General features: G+C 44.9%; 1 protein-coding gene across 4 annotated transcripts in view; it reads left to right on the top strand.

Moving 5' to 3' along the window:
• The window catches only part of LOC127580156 (BAH and coiled-coil domain-containing protein 1-like), a 251,414-nt gene that overhangs the window by 54,816 nt on the left and 170,397 nt on the right, over window positions 1-26,201 (top strand). For all 4 annotated transcript variants that reach the window (XM_052033375.1, XM_052033374.1, XM_052033376.1 and 1 more), the window contains one exon: window positions 12,758-12,928. In XM_052033375.1, coding sequence (XP_051889335.1) covers window positions 12,758-12,928 — 171 coding nt within the window. The remainder of the gene's footprint in view (window positions 1-12,757; window positions 12,929-26,201) is intronic.

Here is a 26,201-nt window from a genome sequence, read left to right as displayed (position 1 = left end):
GACACTACTGGATTGACTAATTGCAAGGTGAAGGCCTCTCCTTCAGGTGCAAAGGGGAAGGAGTCTGGTCAGGGGAGAAGAGAGGCAGGGGTGGTGTGGGAGGAGTTGTGGGTCTGAGAGAAACCAGGCCATGGGTTGGATGCCAGTGAGATGGATACCAGTGAATGATCAAACTTCTAGGCATTGGTAGCCTCATGGGGCATGTTTGATACCTGCGATCGGTGGTTGGGGTGGGGACGGGGGAAGACGCTGCTGCGTAGGTGTGTGAAGTGGGTTTGGGTGATTAGTGCCCAGGGGAAAAGTGGTGGATGGTGTGGAGGGAGCTTAGATGAGAGCTGTGGGCTTGTGCTCTGGTGCTATGGTGCGGGGAGTTTGTGGAATGCCCGAAGGAGAGCAGCTGAGTGAATAAATTCAGGCAGACCTGCCTGAGTCAGACTCTCAGCACCAGCTGGGATCTGCTCAGGGAGTCCCCCTTCCGTGCTATTAAAACCTGGTTGGGATGTGAGTGCCTGAGGACAGGTGTGCTTTGCAACCACATGAGCTAAATTCTCCCGGCTATAAAAGAGCAATACATGGGCATCTGACATGGAAAACAATTAATCCATGTTGCAATTTACTACAGGAGGTACTCAGTCGTATATCCAGAATGGCGTGATTTGATCTGTGAACCATCATAATCAGGTTCCTCTCCAGGAATAGTGCTGAAGAAAACAGTGCAGAGTGATCAAATTTCCAGGCCTTGGTACTCTCATGGGGTGTGTCTGATATCTGGTGTTACACTGTGGGATGTGTCTGACACCATCTGCTGTAACAATTGGATTGAGTCTAATTACTTGATCTGCTGCTGTAGGAGTTATAGGTCTTGTCGATTGATAATTTGCTGATCCGGAGGAAAGAGTTTGTGCAGCATACTTGGGAAGTCAGAGGTGTGCAGGTGCCAGTGATTTTTCATATTATAAGCTGTGTATGTAGGAGAATCAGGGATTGCTTTACATGATTGGAAATACAAAGAAGGTTATTTTCCAACCTTCGGTAATTGGCCTTCCATTCACAGACACACAATTCATACTGCCAAGCTCTACTGAGAACTGAAATCAACCATAACCTTTGTATTTTCTTTATCTTTATGCCTTTGGTTATAAAATGAGATGATTGGCATTTGTTTGCATAAAACTGGAAGCACCAAATTTAAAGCAGAAGGCTACTCTTTAATTGTAGTCAACTAATGGCATTGATTATGGAAAGCCCAGAATTCCTGAGGCTTGCTGCTTTCCTTTCCATAGTCAGCATTTCAGGATGTTGTGTGTCTTGTGTGTGAAGAAGAATTGGCTTAGGAAAAACACAAATTGGCCTAAAGTAAAGAGGAGTGTAAATAAAAATAACAAGAATCCCCCACTTAAAAATGTTTTTCTTATGTTTGAAGTTTACTGTGCAATTTGGAAGATCTTAATGCCTTTGCTGGTACTCTTTCCATTTAACTAAATTAATTAGGAGCTTGTCTAACCAGAATATCCACTGCCAGAACTGGCGCATATTCAATATGACGAAAAAGCATTTTGCATTAAATAGCAAAATAGTAAAAACCATTGACCTTTACTGGTACACGGCAGGATTGTCACTCACAGCTATACACAATGAAATGCCAATGATGTTTACCATTTTACTGTTCAGTATTAAGCCCTCTTTCATTACAGCGCAGTCATTACTTTCTAACTGTACAGTACAGTGCACTGCATTAGTAGGCACAGTTCAAAGGTCATGTAGACTTGCAAAAGCCTTGAGTCTTGGTCTCAGATATCTTCATTGTAAATTATTCTATTACACTTCTAACTTAGTAATAATAAATTGCAGAGTTATTTGATCCCACAATTTAAAATATGGCCTTGTAGCACTGATGAAGAATTCTGAAATACTGTTCTATGTTCTATTTTCATCAAAAATCAGGCATAATTCGTAATAGGCAACAATAAAAACAAATTGGTAACAAATATATTTTTGTAAATTCAAAGCTTTTGTGATGTTTTACTGTGGCTGCATGTTGTAATGAATGGAAACACTGGTTGACAACTGAACATGGTCCTTTGATGATATTGGCAAGTTTTCCATTATAGTTCCTTTAGGAAATAATGTTGAGTTCATTAATATCACATCGTTGACATTTTTTAAAATAATTAAATTACATTTTATGCGATGAATTTTCTGCTCTCTACATATACTTTATTATCACTAAATAAGCCTTTGATTCAATAGCAATTGACCATCTGCAATGCAATTACAATCACATCTATACAGTTACAACAATATGGAAATACAAATGGACTTTCACAGACAGTGAACATAGCAGGCAAATGAAATCAGGAGCTAAACATTTGCATAGTTTCTTTTATTTTTGAATGTACTCCTCCAGAGGAAATACTGAAGAATCAAGTGTCTACTTTCAGTAAATAGACTATAATTGTATTTGGCACCAAAACACACAACCTGAGGGGAGCAACATTTCCGAGTACCTATAAATGTCATGTTCATATAGGTTAAGGGAGTAAATATCTAAACTTCTGTAATTATCAGAGTCAGATTCTAAAATGTCTTTGGGAGAATTATATTAAAAAAAATGTTGCCTGGCAAAAGGTGTCACAGAGCTGATGTTTGATACATTCTCCTTATTAGCCATGAATAACATTGTACCACAGTAGTGGATATATTGGAAAGCGTCAATAAATGACCACTGCACTCCCGTTTCCTAAAGAAGTCAGACTGAGGATATGACTACAGGGGCTGCCCCTTCTTGACTCACCACCTGCATCTAATTTCACTAGTCTTTGTGGCTAGGTAGGAATTTCCCATTTAAGATCCCACTGGGGCATCCTTTCCCTATTTTTTTTGTACTTTCTCTCTAAAGAACTTCAGTGAAATCTTACCAGCTCAGATGCAAGGCTGCAATAGCTAATATAACTAATTTAATCATCAGCTTGAGCATGTGACATCAAAACATCCAACACAAAGCCATTTGATATGGACTCTGCCAATCCGTCTGCAAGGCAAGCTGCTATTCATTGGAAATGAAGCCTGAGAGGCAGACCAAGATGATGGCGAGACACGGGAGATCCAGATAGTAGGAATGCTGAGGCAATTAAAAGATTTAATGCTTCCATGGACACGGATGGCTGGTGACAGTTATAAGCATTGTAACTTTCAGCTCTAAGGGACTTTGAAACAAATGAGGGGCAATGAAGGTCATGAACTCAGAACGTACAAAAACAGGTTGGGTGAAAGAATATTGCTAAGCAAAACCAGTGGCTCAAAAGCAAAGAGACGGGTTGAGAGGTTGTGGAATAGATAGAGTGCAACTGAGCCCTCACACAAGGAAACAAGGATTATGGCAACAAACAGAAGGCATTGAAACAGTCACAGAATACTGTGCAGAGAAAGATTCCCAACAGGAAGATAATTAGGAGGAATCAGAAATTAATTATTTACTGAATATTACAGTAGATTTTGTCGCATTTAATTTGCTCTGAAGCATTCAAATGTGCATCGCAGGTGACGGTGGACTGATAGAACAATGTCATGGTACATGCCCCCATAATGGTTCCACTGGGTCAGGTCCAGTATTGAGCCGTGCACTTCAAGAAAGTATCAGATTCAGTCATGAGTCTGCGTGGAGTCAGCTACATTTAGCTGAATGTGGTGTAGGGATGGTGCGGGGGGAGGGGGGGGGGAGGTGGTGGTGGGAAGTGGGTTTGTTCATGTTAACCTCAGTGCCTCCAATGAAAAGTCAGCAATAGTTGCTTGAACCTGACAAATCACAGTGCGTCCTGCTGTTTGGTGAAAATTGGGCAAGGACAGGAGTGAGTGGTGATGCTTCTACAGTGGAAGAGCCAGTTTCCACTTTTCGTCCAAGCTCACACATAGAATGATAGCAGTGGAGCCTTGTATAGCAAAGGGGAGGACACAGTTTAAAAATAAAAGGCAAGCTTTCAGCAGCCTTGCTAATGATAAGCACGGTGCCACATTTAGTCCTGAAAGAGATAACGTGACTCCTGTTGTCAAGTATTAGGAAATATCAGAACTGCCAGCAGCAGGAAACCTCAGGGTGTCACTTTACACTTTGTTGTGACAGTGTTAGGGACAAGTGTCAAATTGAACTGCAAACTCAGAATGGCATAAAAACCAGTTCAGCTCTGTTCCAAGATACTTGGCTCCATTCAGTTCAAGTTTGGTTTACTGCTACTGGCCCTTTAAAATTCCCTTCTGGACTTGCACTGATACTTTACAAATCTTCCCATAGTGGAGGCTGATGACGGGGATCCCTCCCTTACCGGAGCTACAGGAGTGTATACAAACATGAGGAAAGGAAAAGGCCATTTAAATCCTTAAACCTGTTCTGCCATCCAGTGAAACCTGTGACCGAACTCCGTATACCATTCCTTCCTTGACTTAGTACTTTTCATTAATAAAACAGCTATCAGTTTTAGGTTTAACATTAATGATTAATGCAGCATGAAATGTTGATTGCAGAAGAGATTTCCAAATTTCTACAATTGTTTGGCTATAGAAGTGTTCCCTAACCTCACTCCTGAATACCTTATCATTAATTTTTAGATTATGACTCCTAGTCCAACCAGAAGAAATGATGGTCACCTAGACGTCTCCCCTTGGTCCTCGCGAGCCATTGGGCACAGCTGTGGTTTAAAGAATGCCACACCCCATCGAATATGAAATATTTAATTCAAATCACTCTCCAATCCTTCTAAATTCCAGGAAATACGATCTTAGTGTGTTTGATATCTCTTAAGTTTAACCCTTGAAATCCATATATCATTGGGATATACACTCCAGTCCTTCCAGGGCCAACATATTCTTCCTGAGGTATGGTGCCCAGAATTGCATACAGTAGTCCAGATGGAGGCTAACTGGAGCTTTATGTAGCTGTAGCACGATGTGAGAGCCCCAGTATTTCAGTCCTCTACATATACAGTACATGCACCTTTAGCCTTACTGATTATCAGCTGAGTCATTCCATGACATTTTATTGATCTGTGTACATGATCCTATGTCTGCTTGGAGCACCACTGTTGCTTATTTCTCACCACCGAGGAAATGCAGCAACTGATTCAGGCTTCTTCAGTAGCACCTCACAAACCCACCAAATGCATCGCTTAGAAAAACAAGTGCAGCAGTCACAAAGGAACAACACCACATACAAGTTCCCCTCCAAGTTACATACTATCCTGACTTAGAATACTTCTAGGCTGGGTATAAATCCTGGAAATCTTCACCCAAGAATACTGGAGAATATCTTAATCAGTGACTCAAGAAGGCAGCTCACCACCACCATCTTATGGGCAATTAAGGATGGGCAATAAAAGAAGTCCTTGCCAGCAAAGGAAACATCCTGTAAATTGAGAAAAAGTTCCTGTTCTATCCTCTTTTGGTTTGTAGTAGATGACCTTACATTTGCCTACATTAAAATACATTTTCCACAGTTTTGTTATTCTCCTAACCTATTAATAGCTCCTTGTAACTTAATCCGTTGAACTACCCTGCTTCTATTGGAGCCCATGTTCAAGACATTGAGACACTAGGATACAGGGCTTTCTATACCATCATAAAAATCATTTATAGCAAAGCTTGGAAGGATCTTAATGACTTCATTAATGGGCCTGATAGTTTCACTGTTCAGTGGGAGGATTCATGTTACCTGCTTGCGAGGAAAGCTTTCCATGGGACTTCTTGCTGGTCAACTTTGCAGTGAGTGGACTGGAAGAGTAGTTCACCACACAGTGAGCCAGAATGTCTGGATTGGGCTGTAATATGTGTGCATGATGTCAAGCAAGGTGTTAGAACACATCTGCAACTGGAGTATTGCATTCAAATCTGGTCACCCCATTATAGGAAGGATGTGGAGGCTCTGGAGAGGGTGTAGAAGAGGTTTACCAGGATTCGGCCTGGATTAGAGGGCACGTGCTGTAAGGAGAATTTGGACAAACTGGGCTTCTTTTCTCTAGAGCAGCAGAGGCTGAGGGGAGACCTGATAGAAATTTATAAAATTATGAGAGGCATAGATAGAGCAGACAGCTGGTATCTTTTTCTCAGGGTTGAAATGTCTAAAACTGGAGGGCATGCATTTAAGGTGAGAGGGAGTAAGTTCAAAGGAGATGTGCAGGGCAGTGTTTTACTCAGAGAGTGGTGGGAGCCTGGAATGCACTGGCAGTGTTGGTGGTGGGAACAGATACACGAGAGGCATTTAGGAGGGTCTTAGATAGGCATATGAATATGCAGAAAATGGAAGGAAATGGACCACGTGCAGGCAGTAGGGATTAATTTAATTAGGTGTCATTAGTTTAATTACTTTGGCACAACATTGTGGGCTGAAGGGCCTGTTCCTGTGCTGTACTGTTCTATGTTCTAATTTCTAATGCTGCAATAGTTATTGCTTCTTATTAAATCTATGGCAAGGAGTTATTTTAGTGTATAGCTTTAACACTGAGGTGTTATGTTAACACCTTAAGCCGGCTCCCAGGTAAAGGCAGAGGGATAAGATAATGGCAGAGCGTATGTGCTGGGATAGGTGCAGCCTCCTCCCCTGCTCTGAATGTGGTGGCATTATCTGTTCGCTGAGTCTGTCTTTATATTTAAGCTGAGACTGTGAATGCTGGCTGGTTATTCAACCAGGGGGAAGATTACGGGCAACTGATAGAAATCAGGAAACAGAATCCTAGCAGCACTGAAGCAATACACAAAATGCTGGAGGAACTCAGCATCGATGGAGGGAAATGGACAGTCGATGTTTTGGGGCAAGACCCCTCATCCAGGTGAAGAGTCTCGACCCGAAACGCTGACTGTCCATTTCCCTCCACAGATGCTGCCTGACCCGCTGAGTTCCTCCTGCATTTTGTGTGTTGCTCCAGATTCCAGCATCTGCAGGCTCTTGTGTCTCTGAGCAGGACTGGTTTTACTCTGCCTGGTTTGGATACTAAAAGAATTCTGGAAGGCTTACAAAAATTGAACATGGAACCTTCTAATTCAAGGATGATGCCTGAGGACCTGAAAACTGCAAGTGTTACACCCTTGATCAAAAAACAGTGTAGGGGTGAACCCAGTAACTACTGACCAATCAGCTTATTCTTGGTGGTGGGGAAAGTTTTAAAAACAATTATCAGGGACAGACTTAGCAGTCATTTGGACAGCGTGATGAAGACAAATCTTGTCCAACTAATTTGATGGAGTTTTTGATGGAGTAGCAGAGAGGGTTGATGAGGGAAATGTGGTCTATGTGGTATATTTGGACTTGTAAAAGGCATTTGATACAGTGCTTGCCTTCCAAGATTGAAGACTGTGGAATAAATGAATGAAAAACAGAATGCCAGATGAATTTAGCAGGTCAAGCAGCATCTGTGGAGGCAAAAGGTATAGGTCGACATTTCAGGTTGAGACCCTGCATCGGAACTGAGAAGGCAGAGGAAAGATTGCCAGTGTATAGCAGTATGAGGTTGGGGTGGTGGGGGGTGGGATACGGGCTGTTGGCTGATAGGTGGAACCAGCTGCAGAGGGGATGATGAGAGTGGGAAGCAGGTGGGAGTGGAGGAGTGGTGGGACAAGAGACTAGTAGGTGATAGGTTGAACCAGATGGCGAGGGAATGGTGGGCAGATGGAATTAGATGGGGGAGGGGTTGGGAAAGGTGAACAAAGGGGGAGGAAACCTCGAAGGACAGGTGAGTGTGTGTGGGAGGAGAACACCGGGGCTGTGGGTTACCTCAGCTTGGAAAATTCAATGTTCATACATTGGGTTGTAAGCTACCCTAGATGAATATGAGACGTGGAATAATTGGGGCTGTACCAGCATGGATAGATCATGTAACAGGAAATGGTTATTTTTCAGACCAGAGGGAGGCATACAGGGGAGGTCCCCGGGGGTCAGTACTAAGACCACTAGTTTTCTTCATGTATATTGATGACTTGGAGGTGGGTGAAGAGGGCAGAGTTGGCACAAAACTTGGAGGCCAAGTGCACTGTGAGGAGGGGAGTACATGAAGAGGTAGGTGAAGTGGAAGGATGGGTGGCAGATGAAATTTAATACAAGTTGGATAGTAGGACATTCCAAATGGGTCAAATGGCCTCCTTCTGTGCTGCGACTGCTCTGTGATTCTGTCTTCAATATTTAGCTCAATGCGAAGGCCACTCGTCTGTGGTGATGTTCCATCACTTGAGGGGCCCGCGGTGATGTCACACATTCCTCTCCATGGCCTGGCTCCATCTCACTGTCATACTTCTGTGGCTTGCTCTCACCCACAGGCAGTGAACTGACGTGTGCCGCTACTGCGCCAGCAGACAGTAAAGCACCGATATACCCATTTCTTCAACACTTGCCCTCTGTGGAAAACTGTAATGGGTGTAAGAACTGGTGGAACTGAATTCCTTCATGCCTTGTACCCACTGACCCTCTCCCTCATTTATAGTCACTTGAAGTCTTGCTGTGAAATGATAATTGCTTAAGTTTTTCAATAAAAGCATTTGGTGTGTTAGCGCCTACTCAGCCTCTTTGGATAGAGAAGATACTGTCTGACAGAGGCTAGATACAAAGAGGTTCTGCTGGAGGCCCAAAGGCAAGCTTCCCACGAACATTCTTAAAATATTGCATGGTTGTAAAAACTGGCTGATGCATTTTAGAGTACAAGTTTAGCCCGAGGCCACTTGAAGAATGGACGTCTGAATCTGGCAAAACACATTCTTCCCCTGTGTATCCATGCTGAAACGATGCCAGCAAAAGTAGGACATATGATACCAGCTACACTTCATTTTATCCATTAACCATGTACTGTCTGCTGCCATAGTGCCTTGCGACATGACCTTTTCTTAAAGCAGATTTATTTTTGTGTTTCTTCCAGCCTGTTTCTCAGTTCCCTTTGTAAAAATGAATCGAAGAGCATGACTCTCTCTGGTGCCTTATCACAATGTGATAATTACCCAAACGGTGTTGCAACCAATAAATTAGCTTTGTGATCTTACAAACGTGGCAACTGATTTGTCTCACAGGCAGCAATGAGGTGAATTGCCAGTTGACCTGTTTTTAATGGTGCTGGTTTGAGAGAGGAATGTTAGTCAGGGACCAGAAAAATCGTTGACTCATTGGCAGTGTTGTAATCTCTGTGTCATAAGATTATGGGTCCAAGTCTCACTTTAGTACATATCCTCAGCTGACATTTAAGTGCTGCGTTGAAAGAATTCTGTGTGTCCGAAAGGCATCTATTAGATAAGAGGTTAAACTGAATAAAAAGCTTCCACGGAATGGAAGAGCAGACTTTTCTTGGTGTTTTAAGTCGACGCCATCAACAGAATTGGCCTTCTGTCTCACAGTTGTTGAGGGACCTAAATTTAAAAGATGTGCTTGTCTCCATAAACAAAGCAAGTACATCTTTTTAAATTTACTCATTGGAAGTTTGTTGGCAGCTACTCTTTAAATATGGGAGTCTTTACATCTCAACACACCTTGGTTATCTAAAAGGTAGCACCTTGTACAATGGAACACCCCTTGAATATGTTACCACTGTTGGTATGGTTTATGTACTGCTATAGGCCTTGAACCCACTCATGGTGAGACTGCGTATGAATAATGGAGCCTAGGAGTTGGATAATCCCAGAAGCTAATGTCCATGACCATGAGTATTATTGGCTATTAGTCAATGGAACCAATTCAGAGGTTTATTGATATACAGATGCTAAATGTCCTGTTGGCTTTTTGCACCTTCTTTTGTTTTCACACTTCTACCATTTGTAATTTTCTGATCATCATTTTTTGAGATATAAATGAAGGGTGTGGAATCCATGTGCAATTCTTACCAGACCTGACAGGGTGGATGCAAGAATGTGTTTCCTTGGCTTGGGTGTCATTGCAAGTCTTGTAACAAGGGGTCAGCCAATCAGGACTGAGATAAGAAATGCCCTCCCCTTGATGGTAGTGAATCTGTGGAATTCACTAACCAAGAAGGCTGTGCAGGCTCAGCTGCTGAATAAATTCAAGACAGATATCGATAATTTGTTGGTATATTAAGGGAACTAAGGCATGTGGTGTTTGTACAGGAAAGTGATGCTCAGGTAAAAGATCAACCATGATCTTCTGACTGGCAGAATGGGGACAAGGAGCTGGATATTTCTGCTGCTTCTGCTTCGTACGTTCTTTCCTGCATTTGTAAACATTACGCACTTACTCATGTGGCTTTCAAGAGAGATCTTTTAATATATTCAGTGGCCAACAAAGAGCAAGTCCAATGATGCCATTGGTTATGTCCAGGAAATCTCCATTGCTAATCACATCAGAGTATGTGTGATCAATGGAGAAGCCAAATACAGCCCAGGTCCGCCAGGCTTAGCAAGTGGCATGTTCCAAACAGTTAAATAAACATTGAAGGAACCTTTTCTGCTATAAGGAAAGAGTGTAGCTCAGATCCACTCTAATGCACTCCTGTTTTAAGTATATAAATTCCATTTAGCCAAATTGGCAAACGTTCTATAGGCCAAAGTTGTGAGAGTCTCCAGGTTTGGGATGTCTCCATTCCCAGTCCTGAGGCTGGGTTGAGCATCTGTGTAAAACATGGTTGAAAGGAAACACCTGGATGGTTCTGTTGTCCAGACTGGATCTGGTCTGGGGCCCGAGGAGGTCCAGGAGCTTCAGCCCTCTCTGATTTTGTTGATTAACTCACGTGCTATCGGTACTGCCTTTTACCCGAGATCCCACACTAGCTCACGCATTGTTTCTGCTGAAGATACAAGACCAACGTACGCCTCAAGGAGAGGGATGTCAGTGTGAAGGAATGAACTTTGCTGCTGCCTTCCAGCACCAAACTCTCCAATGTTCAGCTTGGACCCAAACGCATACAAAACTAAGCTCTTTTCTGTCTGCCCCATGTTCCCCTAACCCCACCACATTGTAATAATCTGTGCACTTCTAGCCACTTTTTTTGGTTGCTCTGAATGAGAATGCAAATTTGTGCCAATTTGTGGGTGGTTTTCCACTCTTGACCACACTCAGTGTCCAATTCATTTCAACTAGCATTTTTGAGAATTGGTCTCCATACCAGAATTTTGTCATTTTAAATACGCCTGTGGACTCAGATCAAATAATGAAGAACTTATATTTGTAGCTTACAGAATCTAAAAAGAATGGTGATTTGAAAACTGAATGTAGTGGTAAGGAGCTAGGAGTGCCGGCAGCCCACCTGGCCTTCGATAAGAACAGTGAATGCTGGAAATCACGCAGCAGATCAGGCAGCATCTATGGTGGGAGACACAGAGTTAATGTTTCAAGTGAATGACACTAAACCAGACTTTCATCAGAAATGTAGAACATAGAACTGTACAGCACAGAACAGGCTCTTCGGCCCACAATGTTGTGCCGACATAGCTAATCTCTCCTACCTACAGAATGCTCATATCTCTCCATTTTCCTCTCATTCATGTGCCCATCCAAGCCCCTCTTAAAACCCCCCAATGAATTTGCCTCCACCACCCTATCAGGCAACGCATTCCAGGCATCCACCACTCTCTGAGTGAAAAACTTACCCCTCACATCTCTTCTGAACCTACCCCCTCTCACCTTAAACGCATACCCTCTGGTATTGGATCGCTCATTAATAGGAAAAAGATATTGCTTGTCTACCCTATCTATGCCCCTTATGGTTTTATACACTTCCAACAGATCACCCCTCAGCCTCCGCCGCTCCAGAGAAAAGAGCCCAAGTTTGCCCAGCCTCTCCTGATAGCACATGCCCTCTAATCCAGGTAACATCCTAGTAGAGCTCCTCTGCACCCTCTCTAAAGCCTCCTTCCTATAGTGAGGTGACCAGAATTGCACACAGTACTCTAAATGTGGCCTAACCAGAGTTCTATAGAGATGCATCATAATTTCTTGACTCCTATACTCAATACCTCGATTAATGAAAGCAAGCATTCCATAAGCCTTCTTAACCACCCTATCCACCTGTGTAGCCACTTTCAATGAGCTATTGACTTGCACCCCAAAGTCTCTCTAATCTTCAATACTGTTAAGGATCTTGCCCTTAAGAGTGTACTGCCTCTTGACATTAGTCCACCAAGGTGCAACACTTCACATTTATCCGGGTTAAACTCCATCTGCCATTTCTCTGCCCACATCTTCAACTGATCTATTTCACGCTGTATCCATCGCCACTATTCACAACTCCACCAATCTTGGTATCATCTGCAAATTTACTAACCCACCCATCTGCATACTCATCCGGGTCATTTATGTACATCACAAACAGCAGAGGTCCCAGTACAGATCCCTGCAGAACACCACTACTCACAGGCCTCCAGCCCGAATAAGTCCCTTCGACCACCACCCTCTATCTTCTATGGGCAAGCCAGTTCTGAATCCACACAGCCAATTGTCATTGATCAGTTCTGGATCCACACAGCCAATTGTCACGGTCATTGATCTGGAAGGTTTCTCTGCAAATGCCACTTGACTTGCTGTGCATTTCCTGTTTTCGTTTAGTCTTCTCGCGTCTGCAGTTTTCAGCTTATACATCCTATCTTAGTTTACTTGTGCTTAATGCCTCGAGCCAGCCTCACCATGTCTCTGTGTGACCAGCTCACTGGGAGAGCAACAAGATTCCCAGCCAGAAGTTTGGGTTCAATGTAAAGATAGCTCATTGTAGGAAGCTTGTAGGGAAGGAGAGCGTATGGTGAACAACAGAACTAACCTTGTTGCTGTTTCTCTTCTCTTTGGATGTATCAGGCAACGCACTGATGGGAAACTCATCAGCCACATTCATGGGAAGTTTCCTAGCCAGCAGTTTGGGGTCAGCACCTGCTCATCCTGCAGGACCCACGTCTTCCCCCTCTGAGCCCGCCTTCCGAAGTCCCCACACGGCGACGTCACAGATCTGGTTCTCTCACTCCCACGAAGGTAAGAAACACGGTTGTCGAGCATCCCGAGAGGCACCGCAAATCTCGTTGCAAAATCTGAATCTAAAGAAAGCTTCCCACTTTCAGCTGGAGCACTGCACAGTGCATCACTGTGTCAAAGTCTGGGCGGTAAGACAGCTGGTGGCCCTGTGCCTAATAATATTACTCCCCATGGGATTCCCCACACACATTCACAACAGAGGCTGGAAACAGAGCACTTGAAAGATTTATTCTTAGCATGACTGTGGTGTGGAGTCCTTTGAATCAGGGCCTGTGTATGCACAACCTTCCTCACTGAATCTATATGAAGTAATGTCATCAGCAGCTGTGTACAAGGAGACAAAATATGCACATGTATCGCAAATGGTGTGAATATCAGCAAAATCCTGTCAGATCCATAAACTTAACCATAAATGTTTACCTGTTGATAATATTATAAGGTAATGATAATCCCACTAATGTTAAAATCAGCATTTCTTCCAATCCTTGACTCAGGCATCAGATTTATTTTCTTTAAAGGACACCAGCCTGGAGAAACGATGCACTTGTTTCATCATTTCTGAACCTGTTCTGTGCCTTTATTAGTCAAACTTCTAAACGATTTGATGTGAGCATACCTGGGTGAAAAAGTGTCTTATCCATTAACATTTGGATTGTTGCTATCTACTTGTAAACATGTTGCTTTTCCAGTTCTGTTAACTGTAGATACCGTCACTTGATGAACAATTAGTAGAGTGCATCATATTCTCATTCAGTGTGGATTTATTAAATGAATTCCATTGCTGCATTATATTTAAATACTTTCTACTGACTTTGTATTGGTGTAACTGGCTGAGGCAGATTCACAGTGATATGGAGCACATGTAAATCCATTGTTAGTCATTCTTTTTATGGTGCATAAATAGACTCATGTTATTTATCGGCAATGAAAACAATATGCAAAAAATCTGCAGGGACTGAGATCATAATAAGAAAAAATGGAATAGAAATCTGTCTTTGGTCACAAGTGCGAAGTGTGTGATATAGTAGCAGCTGTATGTTGTACAGTGCCTCAGAGGTGGAATGGAACACCAGGAACAGAGTATAATGCGCATATGCTAACGTGTGGAGCGTGTCACATAGAAACAGAAACTAGAAGCAGGAGAAGGCCATGCAGTTGTTTGAGCCTGCTCCACCATTCAATACAATCACAGCTGATACTTTATCTGAATACCATATTCATTCTCTCCTCATACCCCTTGATATCGTTTCTGTCTAGAAATCTACTTACCTCCTTCTTAATTCAGTGAATTGGCTTCCCCTGCCTTCTGTGGTGGAGAATTCCACTGGTTCACCACTCTCTGCGTGAAGAACCATCTCCTTACCAAAATCCCAAATGCCAACCACCTCCTTTCCCTGTTTTGTCTCTCCTCTTTAAATATCAATGTTCCTTGAAAATTTCAGCTCCCAGCCTCGGTCTCTTTTCTGCCATGTCTACAATAGCAATTATATCGCACCTGTCATTAATCCATCTAACTTAGTATGAATGCTTCAAGCATTTCAATACAGCATCTTTGTACTTATCTGTTTGACATTTTTAGAAATCTTATTTTTTTGTACTATGATCCCACTTGTCTTATTACCATTTTTTCTTTTTGTTCATGAACTCTTTTGTTTTCTGACACAATTCTCTTTTCCTTACTCCAGTAACTTTCCTACACTGCTTCCTTGTTTTTCTTCTTTTTAGCATTCTAGATCTCTCTCCGTCAGGTTCCTCCTGACTATGGACAATTTCTTAGTCCAATGTATTGTGGAACCTTAGAACTCGATTCCAGACCAAAAGCCTTGGGCTTATCGGGTCCGTGTTGATGCTAACTGTGCTATTCTTAATTCTGTTTCCATGCTTTTACCTGTGGCCACCTTTTTGAAAACTTATTCAATTCCTACTTTAAAATTGTGCTGTATTCTGTCTCAATTTCATTGCTCTTCTGGGTCTGAAAACATTGCTTTTAAATTTCCCCTCTGTACTTTTACTCATAATGACAGAATTAGTCAGAAATTCAACATGGAAACAGACCAGTGTGGCCAGTCTCCAGCTCCAAATCTTGAGTCTGTTGGGCATTCACTAATCAATGGAAACAAGATTTCAGCACTTGCCCTCTCAAAATTGTGAAACTCTCATAAATCTGATAACTTCTGTTTGACCCAAAAGCAACCAAACCAATTCCTGTGAAATTGGTTATAGCTTTTCAAGTTTTTTTCTGTAAACAATCTCTTGCTCTGTGGTATCATTCTAAGAAATCTTTGATGTACTTTTTCCACGAAGATTATGTTCAGAATTGCCTGCAAAACTGAACTCGGCCAACATCTCATATAAAACTTCTTTAGAAATCTATTGAGACATTGAACATAAAACTATGTGTCCTTTTATGGCCCATTTGGTGTTTAGTCTCATCTCTGCTTCCTTTTACTCCTCCATTCTACTAAAGAATTTATGGTGCTTCATATTTCTTTGCATTGAACTGTATCCCACCACTAACTCTCCACTCCACAAACCTGTCTCGCTCTTTCATGTTCCTATGGTTTGCCATGTTCTCTAAGCTGGTATGGCCAAGGAACTTCATAGAACATAGAACAGCACAGCACAGGAACAGGCCCTTTGGCCCACAATGTTGTACCAAACTAGCTAAGCTAATGACTCCTAATCCTGTCTGCCTACACGTGGTCCATCTCCCTCCAGTCCTTGCACATTCATGTGCCCATCTAAGAGCCTCTTGAATACCTTTCTCATATCTGCCTCCACTACCACCTCTGGCAGCACATTCCAGGCACCCACCACTCTCTGTGTGTAAAAAAAATCTTGCCTCGCACATTCCCTTTGAACATTCCCCCTCTCACTTTAACTACATGCCCTCTAGTATTAGACATTTCAACCCTGGGAAAAAGACATCGGCTGTCTACTCCATCTATGCCTCTCATTATCTTATAAACTATCACATCTCCCCTCAGCCTCCACTGCTCCAGAGAAAACAACCCAAGTTTGTCCAACCCCTCCTGATAGTGCATGCCCTCTGATCCAGGCAGCATCCTGGGAAACCTCTTCTGCACCCTTTCCAGAGCCTCCACATCCTCCCTATAATGGGGCGACCAGAACTGAATGCAGTACTCCAGAGTTTTATAAAGCTGCAATTCCTGACTCTTGAACTCAGCCTCGACTATAAAGATATGTATGCCTTCTTTACCACCCTATCAACTTGTGTGACTACTTTCAGGGAGCTGTGGACTTGGACCCCTTGAAGTTATACTGCAATGTAGCTCCACTTGGACCTCATTCACTATAATTTATATAAATAGAAAATAAGGGAGATTGAATAGAGATCCCTGGTGCATACAGCACCTAGATTCTATCTGCCTGAAATTCATTAATGTACTCCCACTCATGGCTTTTTATTCCCTTGCCACTCCTCCAACCATACAGCAATCCTCCCTTTCACACACCCATGGCTATTGTGGTGGAGAGATATCATCATAAGGATGAATCAAATGTAGTAACTGAAACTTATCAGATATTTCCAACAAGTCAGATGTTGGCCAGATGCCCCACAGGGATACATGGAGAAACAACAGCATGTAAAAATTAAATCTGTAGAAAATCTGATGTCATGTTTTGAACTGTACTTTGCCTAAGATTAGATGGAATCGATTCTGCATGTTGATGTGATATTGACAGGAAGCCAGGAAGGATGCTGTGAGTCTCAAACTGGTCAGAGATCCCAGTGACTGGGGATTTGGATGTCCAGCTGATCTTAATAAAAAGAAAGGCAATAAACTATGACAGCAAACCGGCAAGGAATATAACAATAAATCAAACTTCTTTTAGTGTTTAAAAAGGGAGGGGTCCAAGTGAATCCTTAAAGAATAAGTTTGGGGGAAATAGTTGTGGGAATAAGGAAATGGAAGATAGTATTCATCAGTAGATACCAGGAACATTCAATTAATACTGAATAATGCCAGGGAGAAATTAAATACCATCACCATCATTAGAAAAGTAGTATTTGGCAAAGTAATAGGACTAAAAGGCATCTGAGGAGCCTAAAGAATTGGCCACTGAGATGGTGGCTGTGTGGGTTGTCATCTTCCAAGAATCCTTAGATTCTGAAAAAGTACCTGTAAAATTGCCAATCTGACACTCCTATTCAAAAAGGCACAACGTGGGATGAATTTGGATGTCCACGAGGTGTCCGAAAAGGTGCCAAACAAATGATTAAAGTTACAAGATAGGAGCATATTGTACTGTATTGGAATTGAATAGACCCGAAAGCCTGATGGTCGAGCAGAGCTCAAGCGGACCTGAAAGGGAGCTGGTAGGGTGCAGCCCATGCGGACCTGAAAGGGTGGTGGCTCAGCCGACCGTGTAGGGTGAACCAGGAGCAGGGATTGGACAGTGCGGAGGGGCAACGAAAAGTTGGCCGAGCAACGTGAAGAGGTGCAGGGCGAGGAGCCAGGTGGGGTGAAGCATGAACAAGCTGAGAAACCGAAACGAGAGGGAACCACGTAGGTCACGGAGGGGACGGAGGCAGGAGAAGCGCAGAGGCGGCAGAAGAACCCAGGGAGCATCTGGCAAACTGGCTGCGGACCCGGAAGGGTGGAGCTCAAGCGGACCTGAGAGGGTAATGGCCAAGCGGACCGTGTAGGATGAACCAGGGGCAGGCATGGAAAGTGCGAAGGGGCCACTGAATGTGGACCGGGCAATGTGAAAAGATGCAGGGTGACGAGTCAGTGCGCCAAGTAGGGTGAAGTATGAACAGGCTGAGAAGGCGAAGCGAGGGCGAAACAGGTAGGGCAGAGAGGTAGCGGGCGGCAGGGAGAAGTGTACAGTGTATGCCTCACTGTGCATCTGACAAACAGGGTGCAGACCCGGCAGGGTGGAGTTCAAGCCGACCTGAAAGGGCGATGGCCTGGCGGAGCTTAAGCGGAACTGAAAGGGTGATTGCCCAGCCGACCGTGCTGGGTGAACTAGGGGCGGAGATTGGGCAGTGCGGAGGGGCAACGAAAAGTTGGCCGAGTAACGTGAAGAGGGGCCGGGTGAGAAGCCAGGTGGGGTGAAGCATGAACAAGCTGAGAAACCGAAGAGAGAGTGAACCACGTAGGTCACGGAGGTGGGGGGGGGGGGGGGGGAGCAGGGAGAAGCGTAGAGGCGGCAGAATTGACCCGGGGGCATCTGGCAAACTGGGTGCGGATCCGACAGGGTGGAGCTCAAGCGGACCCGAAAGGGTGAAGGCTTATTGGAGTTCAAGCGGACCTGAAAGGAATACACCAGGGTTGAGCTCAAGCGGACTGCATAGGGTGAACCAGGAGCTGGGATGGAAAGTGCGAAGGGGCCACTGACCGTGGGCTGGGCAATGTGAAGGGGTGAGTCAGCGCAGGACGCAGGGTGAAGGATGAACAGGCCGAGAAAGTGAAGCGACAGTGAACCACTTCGGGCAGAGGTAGCGGGCTGCAGGAATGACCCAGCGTGCAGGTGACAACCTGGGTGCGGGTCTGGCAGGGTGGAGTTCGAGCGGACCTGAAAGGGTGAAGGTCTGGCAGAGCTCCAGCGGACCTGAAAGGAATACGCCAAGGTTGAACTCAAGCGGACCTGAAAGGGTGAAGGCCTAGCGGAGCTCCAGCGGACCTGAGCATCAGTGGCAGACGGCATTTCATAGCGAAGTGCTGCATTTTCACAGAAGGAATGGGGAGCGGCGGCATAGACTTGGTGGCTCAGTTCTAAGGGGGTGGACGGTGTTCACGAACAGGGAAACTTAGGGAGGGGGTGGGACGTAGGTTCACTGGCACGTCAACTAACATGGCAGGGCACATTAAGTGGTTAGCATAACGTGTGGAATCTTAGGCTTCTTAAATAGATGTATTCAATGTAGAACAGGTAGGTTATGGTGAATCAAAAACAAAAAAAATCTACAGTTGCCGGGATCTGAAATAAAAGAAAAAATTCAGGAAAAAAAACACATTGGGGTCTGGCATCAACTATGCAAGAGAAACAAAGTTAACAATTGGGGTCATTGACTCTGTGCTGAACCTTTATAAAGTTCTAGCTGGGCCACGTGTAGAGATTGAGGCCAGTTTGTGCCAGTTTTTTGGAAAATAGCATCTATCCAGCTAAAACACCTGGACATTGATGGCTGAGGACCTCTGTAGTAAAAAGAAAAATGGATTGGGAAAGTTCAGAGGGTTTATGGGTCAAACATGGGCAAATGGGACGAGCTTAGATAGGCATCTTGGTCAGGAGCTGAAGGCCTGTTTCCATGCTGTATGACTGTGGATAGGAACTTGCAAGTCGGGATAAGAGAGTTGTTTTCAGTTTGGCAGCCTATGGCCAGTGTGTTATCACAGGGATCAGTGGTGAGATCATAACTGTTTACAATATATATTAATGGCTTGGAAGAAGGAGGAAAATGTGCAATAGCCATATTTGAGCATGGCTCAAAATAGGTGAGATGTCAAGTAGCAAGGAGGGATTGGATCAGGGGTCTTATAGGACCTAATTCTGCTCCTATATTCTTATGGTCTACACCATTCACTGAAAGGTATTGAGCGTGGCAAATGGAGTAAATGTGAATTTGTTCATTTTGGAAGGCAGAACAGTGTTACTTTAAATGGACAAAACTGTAGAAAGCTGGAGAGAAAAGGGATTTGGGGGTCCTTCTGCATGAAAAGAGGTGAGTCTAGTGCTGTGCTAGTGAGTTTCACCTTGGAAGAGTCTAGAAGAGGCACATTTGTAACTTGTTAACAGCTGATTGGCTAATTAACAACAGCGAATGAAAGGAAGGCAGGTAGAAGCAGAGCGGCCATTGTGTGAGTGGACCAGGGTTAGAGTAGAGGACTGAGGCTTTGGCCCAAGAGGCTTCGGCGAGAGGAGGCAGAGGCTAAGGTAAGTCTCTGGTATCTTTCTTTCTTTAATCTTTCCGTTAGTGCCATTCCAGAGTAGTTAGAGTGGCTCCAGGGCCAGTGGTGTGTTTATCTTGTGAGATGTGGGAGTTCTGGGAGACCTCCACTCTCCCTGATAACTACACCTGCATGAGGTGCATCCAGCTGCAGCTCCTTACAGCCTGTGTTAGGGAACTGGAGCTGCAGCTGGAGAACCTTTGGCTTCTACAGGAGAACGAGGAGTTCAAAGATAACAGCTACAGGGAGGCAGTCACTCCGAGGCTGCAGGAAGCAGGTAGCTGGGTAACAGTCAGGAGAAGGACGGAGAATAGGCAGATAGTGTAGAGTATCCCTGTGGCTGTTCCTCTCAATAACAGGTATATCGCTTTGGATACTGTTGGGGAGGACCACCTACCAGGAGAAAGCCGCAGTAGCCAGGTCTCTGGCACTGAGTCTGGTCGTGTGGTGCAGAAGGGAAGGGGGGAGAAGAGGAGGGCGGTAGTGATAGGGGATTCCATAGTAAGGGGGGCAGACAGGAGATTCTGTGGACATGAAAGAGACTCCCAGGTGGTATGTTGCCTCCCGGGTGCCAGGGTCAGGGACATCTTGGATCAGGCCCACAACATTCTGAAGGGGGAGGGTGGACAGCCAGAAGTCATGGTACATATTGGTACCAATGACGTAGGTAGGAATAGAGATGAGATCCTGAAGAGGGAATACAGGAGGCTTGGTAGGAAGTTGAAAAGCAAGATCTCAAAGGTAGTAAATCTCTGGATTGCTGCCTGTGCCACGTGCCACTGAGAGTAAGAATAGGATGATTTGGCAGATGAATGCGTGGCTGAGGAGTTGGTGCAGGGGGCAGGGTTTCAGATTTGATGATCATTGGGATCTCTTCTGGGGAAGGTACAGCCTGTACAAAAGGGATGGGTTAAACCTGAACTGGAGGGGGACCAATATTCTTGCAGGCAGGTTTGCTAGAGCTGTTGTGGAGGGTTTAAACTAGTTTAGCAGGGGGATGGGAACCCAAATAATAGGTCACAGGTTGGTGCATTTAGTGTACAAGTAGGTGCAGAGTGTAGAAAGACTGTGAGGAAGGATGGGCAGTTGAAAGAGCAAAATTGCAGTCAGTTGGATGGGCTGAAGTGTGTCTACTTTAATGTGAGAAGAATCAGGAACAAGGCTGATGAACTTAGAGCATGGGTAAGTACATGGAACTACGATGTTGTGGCCATAATAGAGACTTGGCTGTCACTAGGGCAGGAATGGCTGCTGGATATTCCAGGGTTTAGATGCTTCAAAAGGGACAGGGACGGAGGTAAAAGAGGTGGGGGAGTGGCTTTGCTGATCAGGGACAGTATCACAGCTGTAGAAAGGGAGGACATCCTAGAGGGATCGTCCACTGAGTCAGTGTGGGTGGAAGTCAGAAGTGGGAAGATCACCCTATTGGGAGTATACTACAGACCCCCCAGTAGCAGCAGAGACGCTGAGGAGCAGATCGGGAGGCAGATTTTGGAAAGGTGCAAAAATAACAGGGTTGTCGTCATGGTGATTTCAACTTCCTTAATATTGATTGGCACCTCCTTAGTGTAAAGGGGTAAGATGGGGCAGAGTTTGTCTGGTGTGTCCAGGAAGGATTCCTGACACAGTATGTGGACGTGGTACTAAGCAATGAGCCTGATCAGGTTTCATATCTCTTGGTGGGAGAGCATTTTGGGGACAGTGACCATAATTCCTTGACCTTTACCATAGCCTTGGAGAGGGATAGGAGCAGACGATATGGGAAAGTATTTAATCGGGGGAGGGGGAATTATGATGCCATTAGGCAGGAACTTAGGAATGTAAATTGGGAACAGATGTTTATAGGGAAGTGCACAATAGAAATGTGGAGGTTGCTTAGGGAGTACTTGCATGGTGTTCTAGATAGGTTTGTCCCATTAAGGCAGGGTAAGGATGGTATAGTGAAGGAACCGTGGTTGACAAGAGCTGTAGAATATCTTGTCAAGAGGAAAAAAGGAGCATACCTAAGATTTAGAAAGCATGGATCAGACAGGGTTCTGGAGAGTGACAAGGTAGCCAGGAACTTAAGAATGGGCTTGGGAGAGCTAGAAGGGGGCATGAGAAGGCCTTGGCAAGTAGGATTAAGGAAAACCCCAAGGTGTTCTACACATGTGAAGAACAAGTGGATGACCAGAGTGAGGGTAGGACTGATCAGGGATAAAAGAGGAAACATTCCTGGAGTCGGAAGAGGTAGGGGAGGTCCTTAATAAATACTTTGCTTCAGTATTCACGAGTGAGAGAGATCTTGACGTTTGTGAGGATGGTGTATGACAGGCTGATACGTTAGGACATGTCGATGTGAGGAAAGAGGATGTGCTGGAATCTTTGACGAACATTGGGATAGATAAGTCACCGGGGCCAGACAGGATATATCCAAAGTTATTATGGGAAATGAGGGAAGAGATTGCTGTGCCTTTGGCAATGATCTTTGCATCCTCACTGGCCACAGGAGTAGTTCCAGGTGATTGGAGGATGGAAGATATTGTTCCTTCTTTCAAGAAAGGGAGTAGGGGTAACCCTGGGAATTAAAGGCCGGTGAGTCTTACTCCAGTGGTGGGCAAATTACTGGAGAAGATACTTAGAGACAGGATTTATGGGCATTTGGAAAAACATAGGCTGATAGGAACAGTCAGCATGGCTTTGTGAGGGGCAGGTCGTGCCTCACGAGCCTGATTGAATTCTTTAAGGATGTGACAAAGCACATTGATGAAGGTAGAGCAGTGGATGTGGTGTACATGGATTTTAGTAAGGCGTTTGATAAGGTTCCTCGTGGAAGGCTCATTCAGAAAGTCAGGAGGCCTGGGATCCAGGGAGACTTGGCTGTGTGGATTCAGAATTGGCTCGCCCATAGAAGACAGAGGGTGGCGGTAGATGGAGCATATTCTGCCTGGAGGTCGGTGACCAGTGGTGTTCCGCAGGGATCTGTTCTGGGACCCCTGCTCTTTAAGATTTTTATAAGTGACTTGGATGAAGAAGTGGAAGGGTGGGTTAGTAAGTTTGCTGATGACGCAAAGGTTGGTGGTGTTGTGGATAGTGTAGAAGGTTGCTGTAGGTTACCACAGGACATTGATAGGATGCAGAGCTTGGGCTGAGAAGTGGCAAATGGAGTTCTACCCAGAAAAATGTAAAGTGATACGCTTTGGAAAATCGTATTTGAAGGCAGAATAGAAGGTTAATGGCAGGGCTCTTAGCAGTGTGGAGGAACAGAGGAATCTTGGGGTCCATATCCATAGATCCCTCAAGGTTGCCATGCAGGTTGATAGGGTTGTTAAGAAGGCGCATGGAGTGTTGACCTTCATTAGTCAGGGTACTGAGTTCAAGAGCTGCAAGGTAATGTTGCAGCTCTATAAAACTCTGGTTAGACCACACTTGGAATATTGTGTTCAGTTCTGGTTGCCTCATTATAGGAAGGATGTGGAAGCTTTAGAGAGGGTGCAGAGGAGACTTACCAGGATGTTGCCCAGATTGGAGAGCATGTCTTATGAGGACAGGTTGAGTGAGCTAGGGCTTTTCTCTTTGGAGCGAAGGAGGATGAGAGGTGACTTGATAGAGGTGTACAAGATGATCAGAGGCATAGATCGAGTGGACAGTCAGAGACTTTTTCCCCAGGGCAAAAATGGCTAACGTGAGCAGGCATAATTTTAAAGTGATAGGAGGAAGGTATGGGGGGGATATCAGGGGTAAGTTTTGTGGGTGCGTGGAATGCACTGCTGGTGGAGGTAGATATATTAGGGACATTTAAGAGACTCTTAGATACACAAGATACAAGATATTTATTTATTAGTCACATGTACATCGAAACACACAGTGAAATACATCTTTTGCGTAGCGTGTTCTGGGGGCAGCCCGCGAGTGTCACCACGCTTCCGGCGCCAACATAGCATGCCCACAACTTCCTAACCCGTATGTATTTGGAATGTGGGAGGAAACCAGAGCACCCGGAGGAAACCCACACAGTCATGGGGAGAACGTACAAGCTCCTTACAGCCAGCAGCCGGAATTGAACCTGGGTCGCCGGCGCTGTAATAGCGTTATGCTAACTGCTACACTACCGTGCCTGGAAATAGATGGGGTTGATGGTCAGTCTTTTCTCTGGTGTAGGGGAGTCGGAAACAAGAGGTCATAGGTTTAAGGTGAGAGGGGAAAGATTTAAAGGAATTCTGAGGGGCAGGTTTGCCACACGGAGGGGGTGGGTGCGTGGAACAAATCGCCAGAGGAAATGGCAGAGGCAGGCACAATTACAACGTCCAAAAAGCACTGGGACAGGTTCATGGACAGGGATGGTTCAGAGGAATATGGGTGAAATGCAGGTAAATGGGAGTAGCATAGACTGGCATCTCAGCTGGCAAGCATGGATCAAGCCGAAGGGCCTGTTGCCGTGCTGCACATCTCTGTGAAGGGCCCCCCCCCATGTGAAATGTTAACTGTTTCTCTCTCCATAGATGCTGCCTGGCCTGCTGAGTATTTCCAGCATTTTCTGTTCCTGCCACTAATTTTGGGAGGGTGTCAGAGCTGAGGGACACTGCAACACGTCAGACACAGTAATAAATTTGCAGAACAGGCAAAGCGTTGGCAGATGAAGTTAAACGCTTGTAAACACGAGTTCTACACAGAACAGCATAGCACAGGAACAGGCCCCTTGGCTCACCATGTCTGTGCCAACTGTGATGCCAGTCTAACTAATCCCATCTCCCTGCACATGGTCCATACCCCTCCCCATTCCCTGCCCGTTCATGTTCCGGTCTGAATGCCTCCCAAATGTTGCCATTGTATCTGCCTCCACCACCACCTCTGGCAGCTCATTCCAGCCACATGAGTGATAGAAGAATGGAGGGTGATGTGGGAGGGAAGGGTCAGATAGATCTTAGAGCAGGATAAAATGTCGGCACAACATTGTTGGCCAAAGGGCCTGTATTGTGCTGTAGTGTTCTATGTTCTAACCCATTACCCCAAACACACACACACACACACACACACACACACACACACACACACACACACACACACAGCAGGTAATAAGGAAGGCTCATGGAATGCTGGCTCTTATTTCAAGGGGATTGGGGCGTAAAAGTGAGGACATTGTGCTGTAACTGTACAAGGCAGTAGTGAGTTCACATCTAGAGTACTGTGAACAGTTTTGATCCCTTTATTTAAAGAATGATGTTAGCTCATTGGCGGTGGTTCAGAGAAGCTTCAAGACGATGATCCCGGGTATGGAGGAGTTGTCCTGCAAGGGAAGGTTAAACAGGTAGGGGCTCAATTCATTGGAGTTGAGAAGAATAAGAGGTTATCTTATTTACGGTAGTGTAGTGGTTAGCGTGATGGTATTACAGCGCCAGTGACCCAGGTTCAGTTCCCGCCGCCGTCTGCAAGGAGTTTGTACATTCTTCCCTTGTCTGCATGGGTATCCTCTGGGTGCTCCGGTTTCCTCCCACATTCCAAAGACGTACAGGTTAGGAAGTTGTGGGCATGCTATGTTGGCGCCGGAAGCATGGCGACACTTGCGGGCTGCCCCCAGAACACTCCACGCAAAAGGTGCATTTCACTGTGTTTCGATGCACATGTGACTAATGATGAAATCTTAAGATTATCAGGGGGCAAGACAGGAGGAATGCTGAGAGGATGCTGCCTCTCATGGGTGAATCCAGGACCAGAAGAAACAGGGATCGCCATTTAAAGCTGAGAGGAGGAAGAATTTCTTTTCCCAGAGGTTTGCGAGTCTTTGGAACTTCTTGCCATAGAGAGTCATGGGGGCAGAGATCTTGTGTATGTTTCAGACATTTGAGATGGATGGTTCTCAAATCACTGAGGTTATGGGGAAGTGGGCAAGAAGTCTCAGATCAGCCATGATCCTATTGAATGATGGAGCAGGTTTGAGAGACTAAGTGACTTTCTCCTCTTCGTACTTATGACCTTTGAGGAGCATTTGATGGCTCTGGGCCTGTACTGGAGTTTAGAAGGATGAGGGTGGACCTCATTGAAACCTACCGAATATTGAAAGGCCTGGATAGAGTGGACATGGAGAACATGTTTCCAGTAGTGGGTCTAGGACCAGAGGGCTCAGCCTCAGAATAGAAGGACGTCCCTTTGGAACAGAGATGAGGAGGAATTTCTTTAGCCAGAGGGTGGTGAATCTGTAGAATTCATTGCCGCAGACGGCTGTGGAGGCCAAGTCATTGGGTATATTTAAAGTGGAGGTTGATAGGTTTTTGATTAGTAAGAGCATCAAAAGTTACGGGGAGAAGGCAGGAGAATGGGGTTGAGAGGGAAAAATAAATAAGACATGATAGAATGGCAGAGCAGACTCGATGGGC

Source organism: Pristis pectinata, chromosome 18 (genome assembly GCF_009764475.1).
Source record: "Pristis pectinata isolate sPriPec2 chromosome 18, sPriPec2.1.pri, whole genome shotgun sequence".
NCBI lineage: Eukaryota > Metazoa > Chordata > Chondrichthyes > Rhinopristiformes > Pristidae > Pristis > Pristis pectinata.
This window is presented reverse-complemented; position numbering and strand designations above follow the sequence as displayed.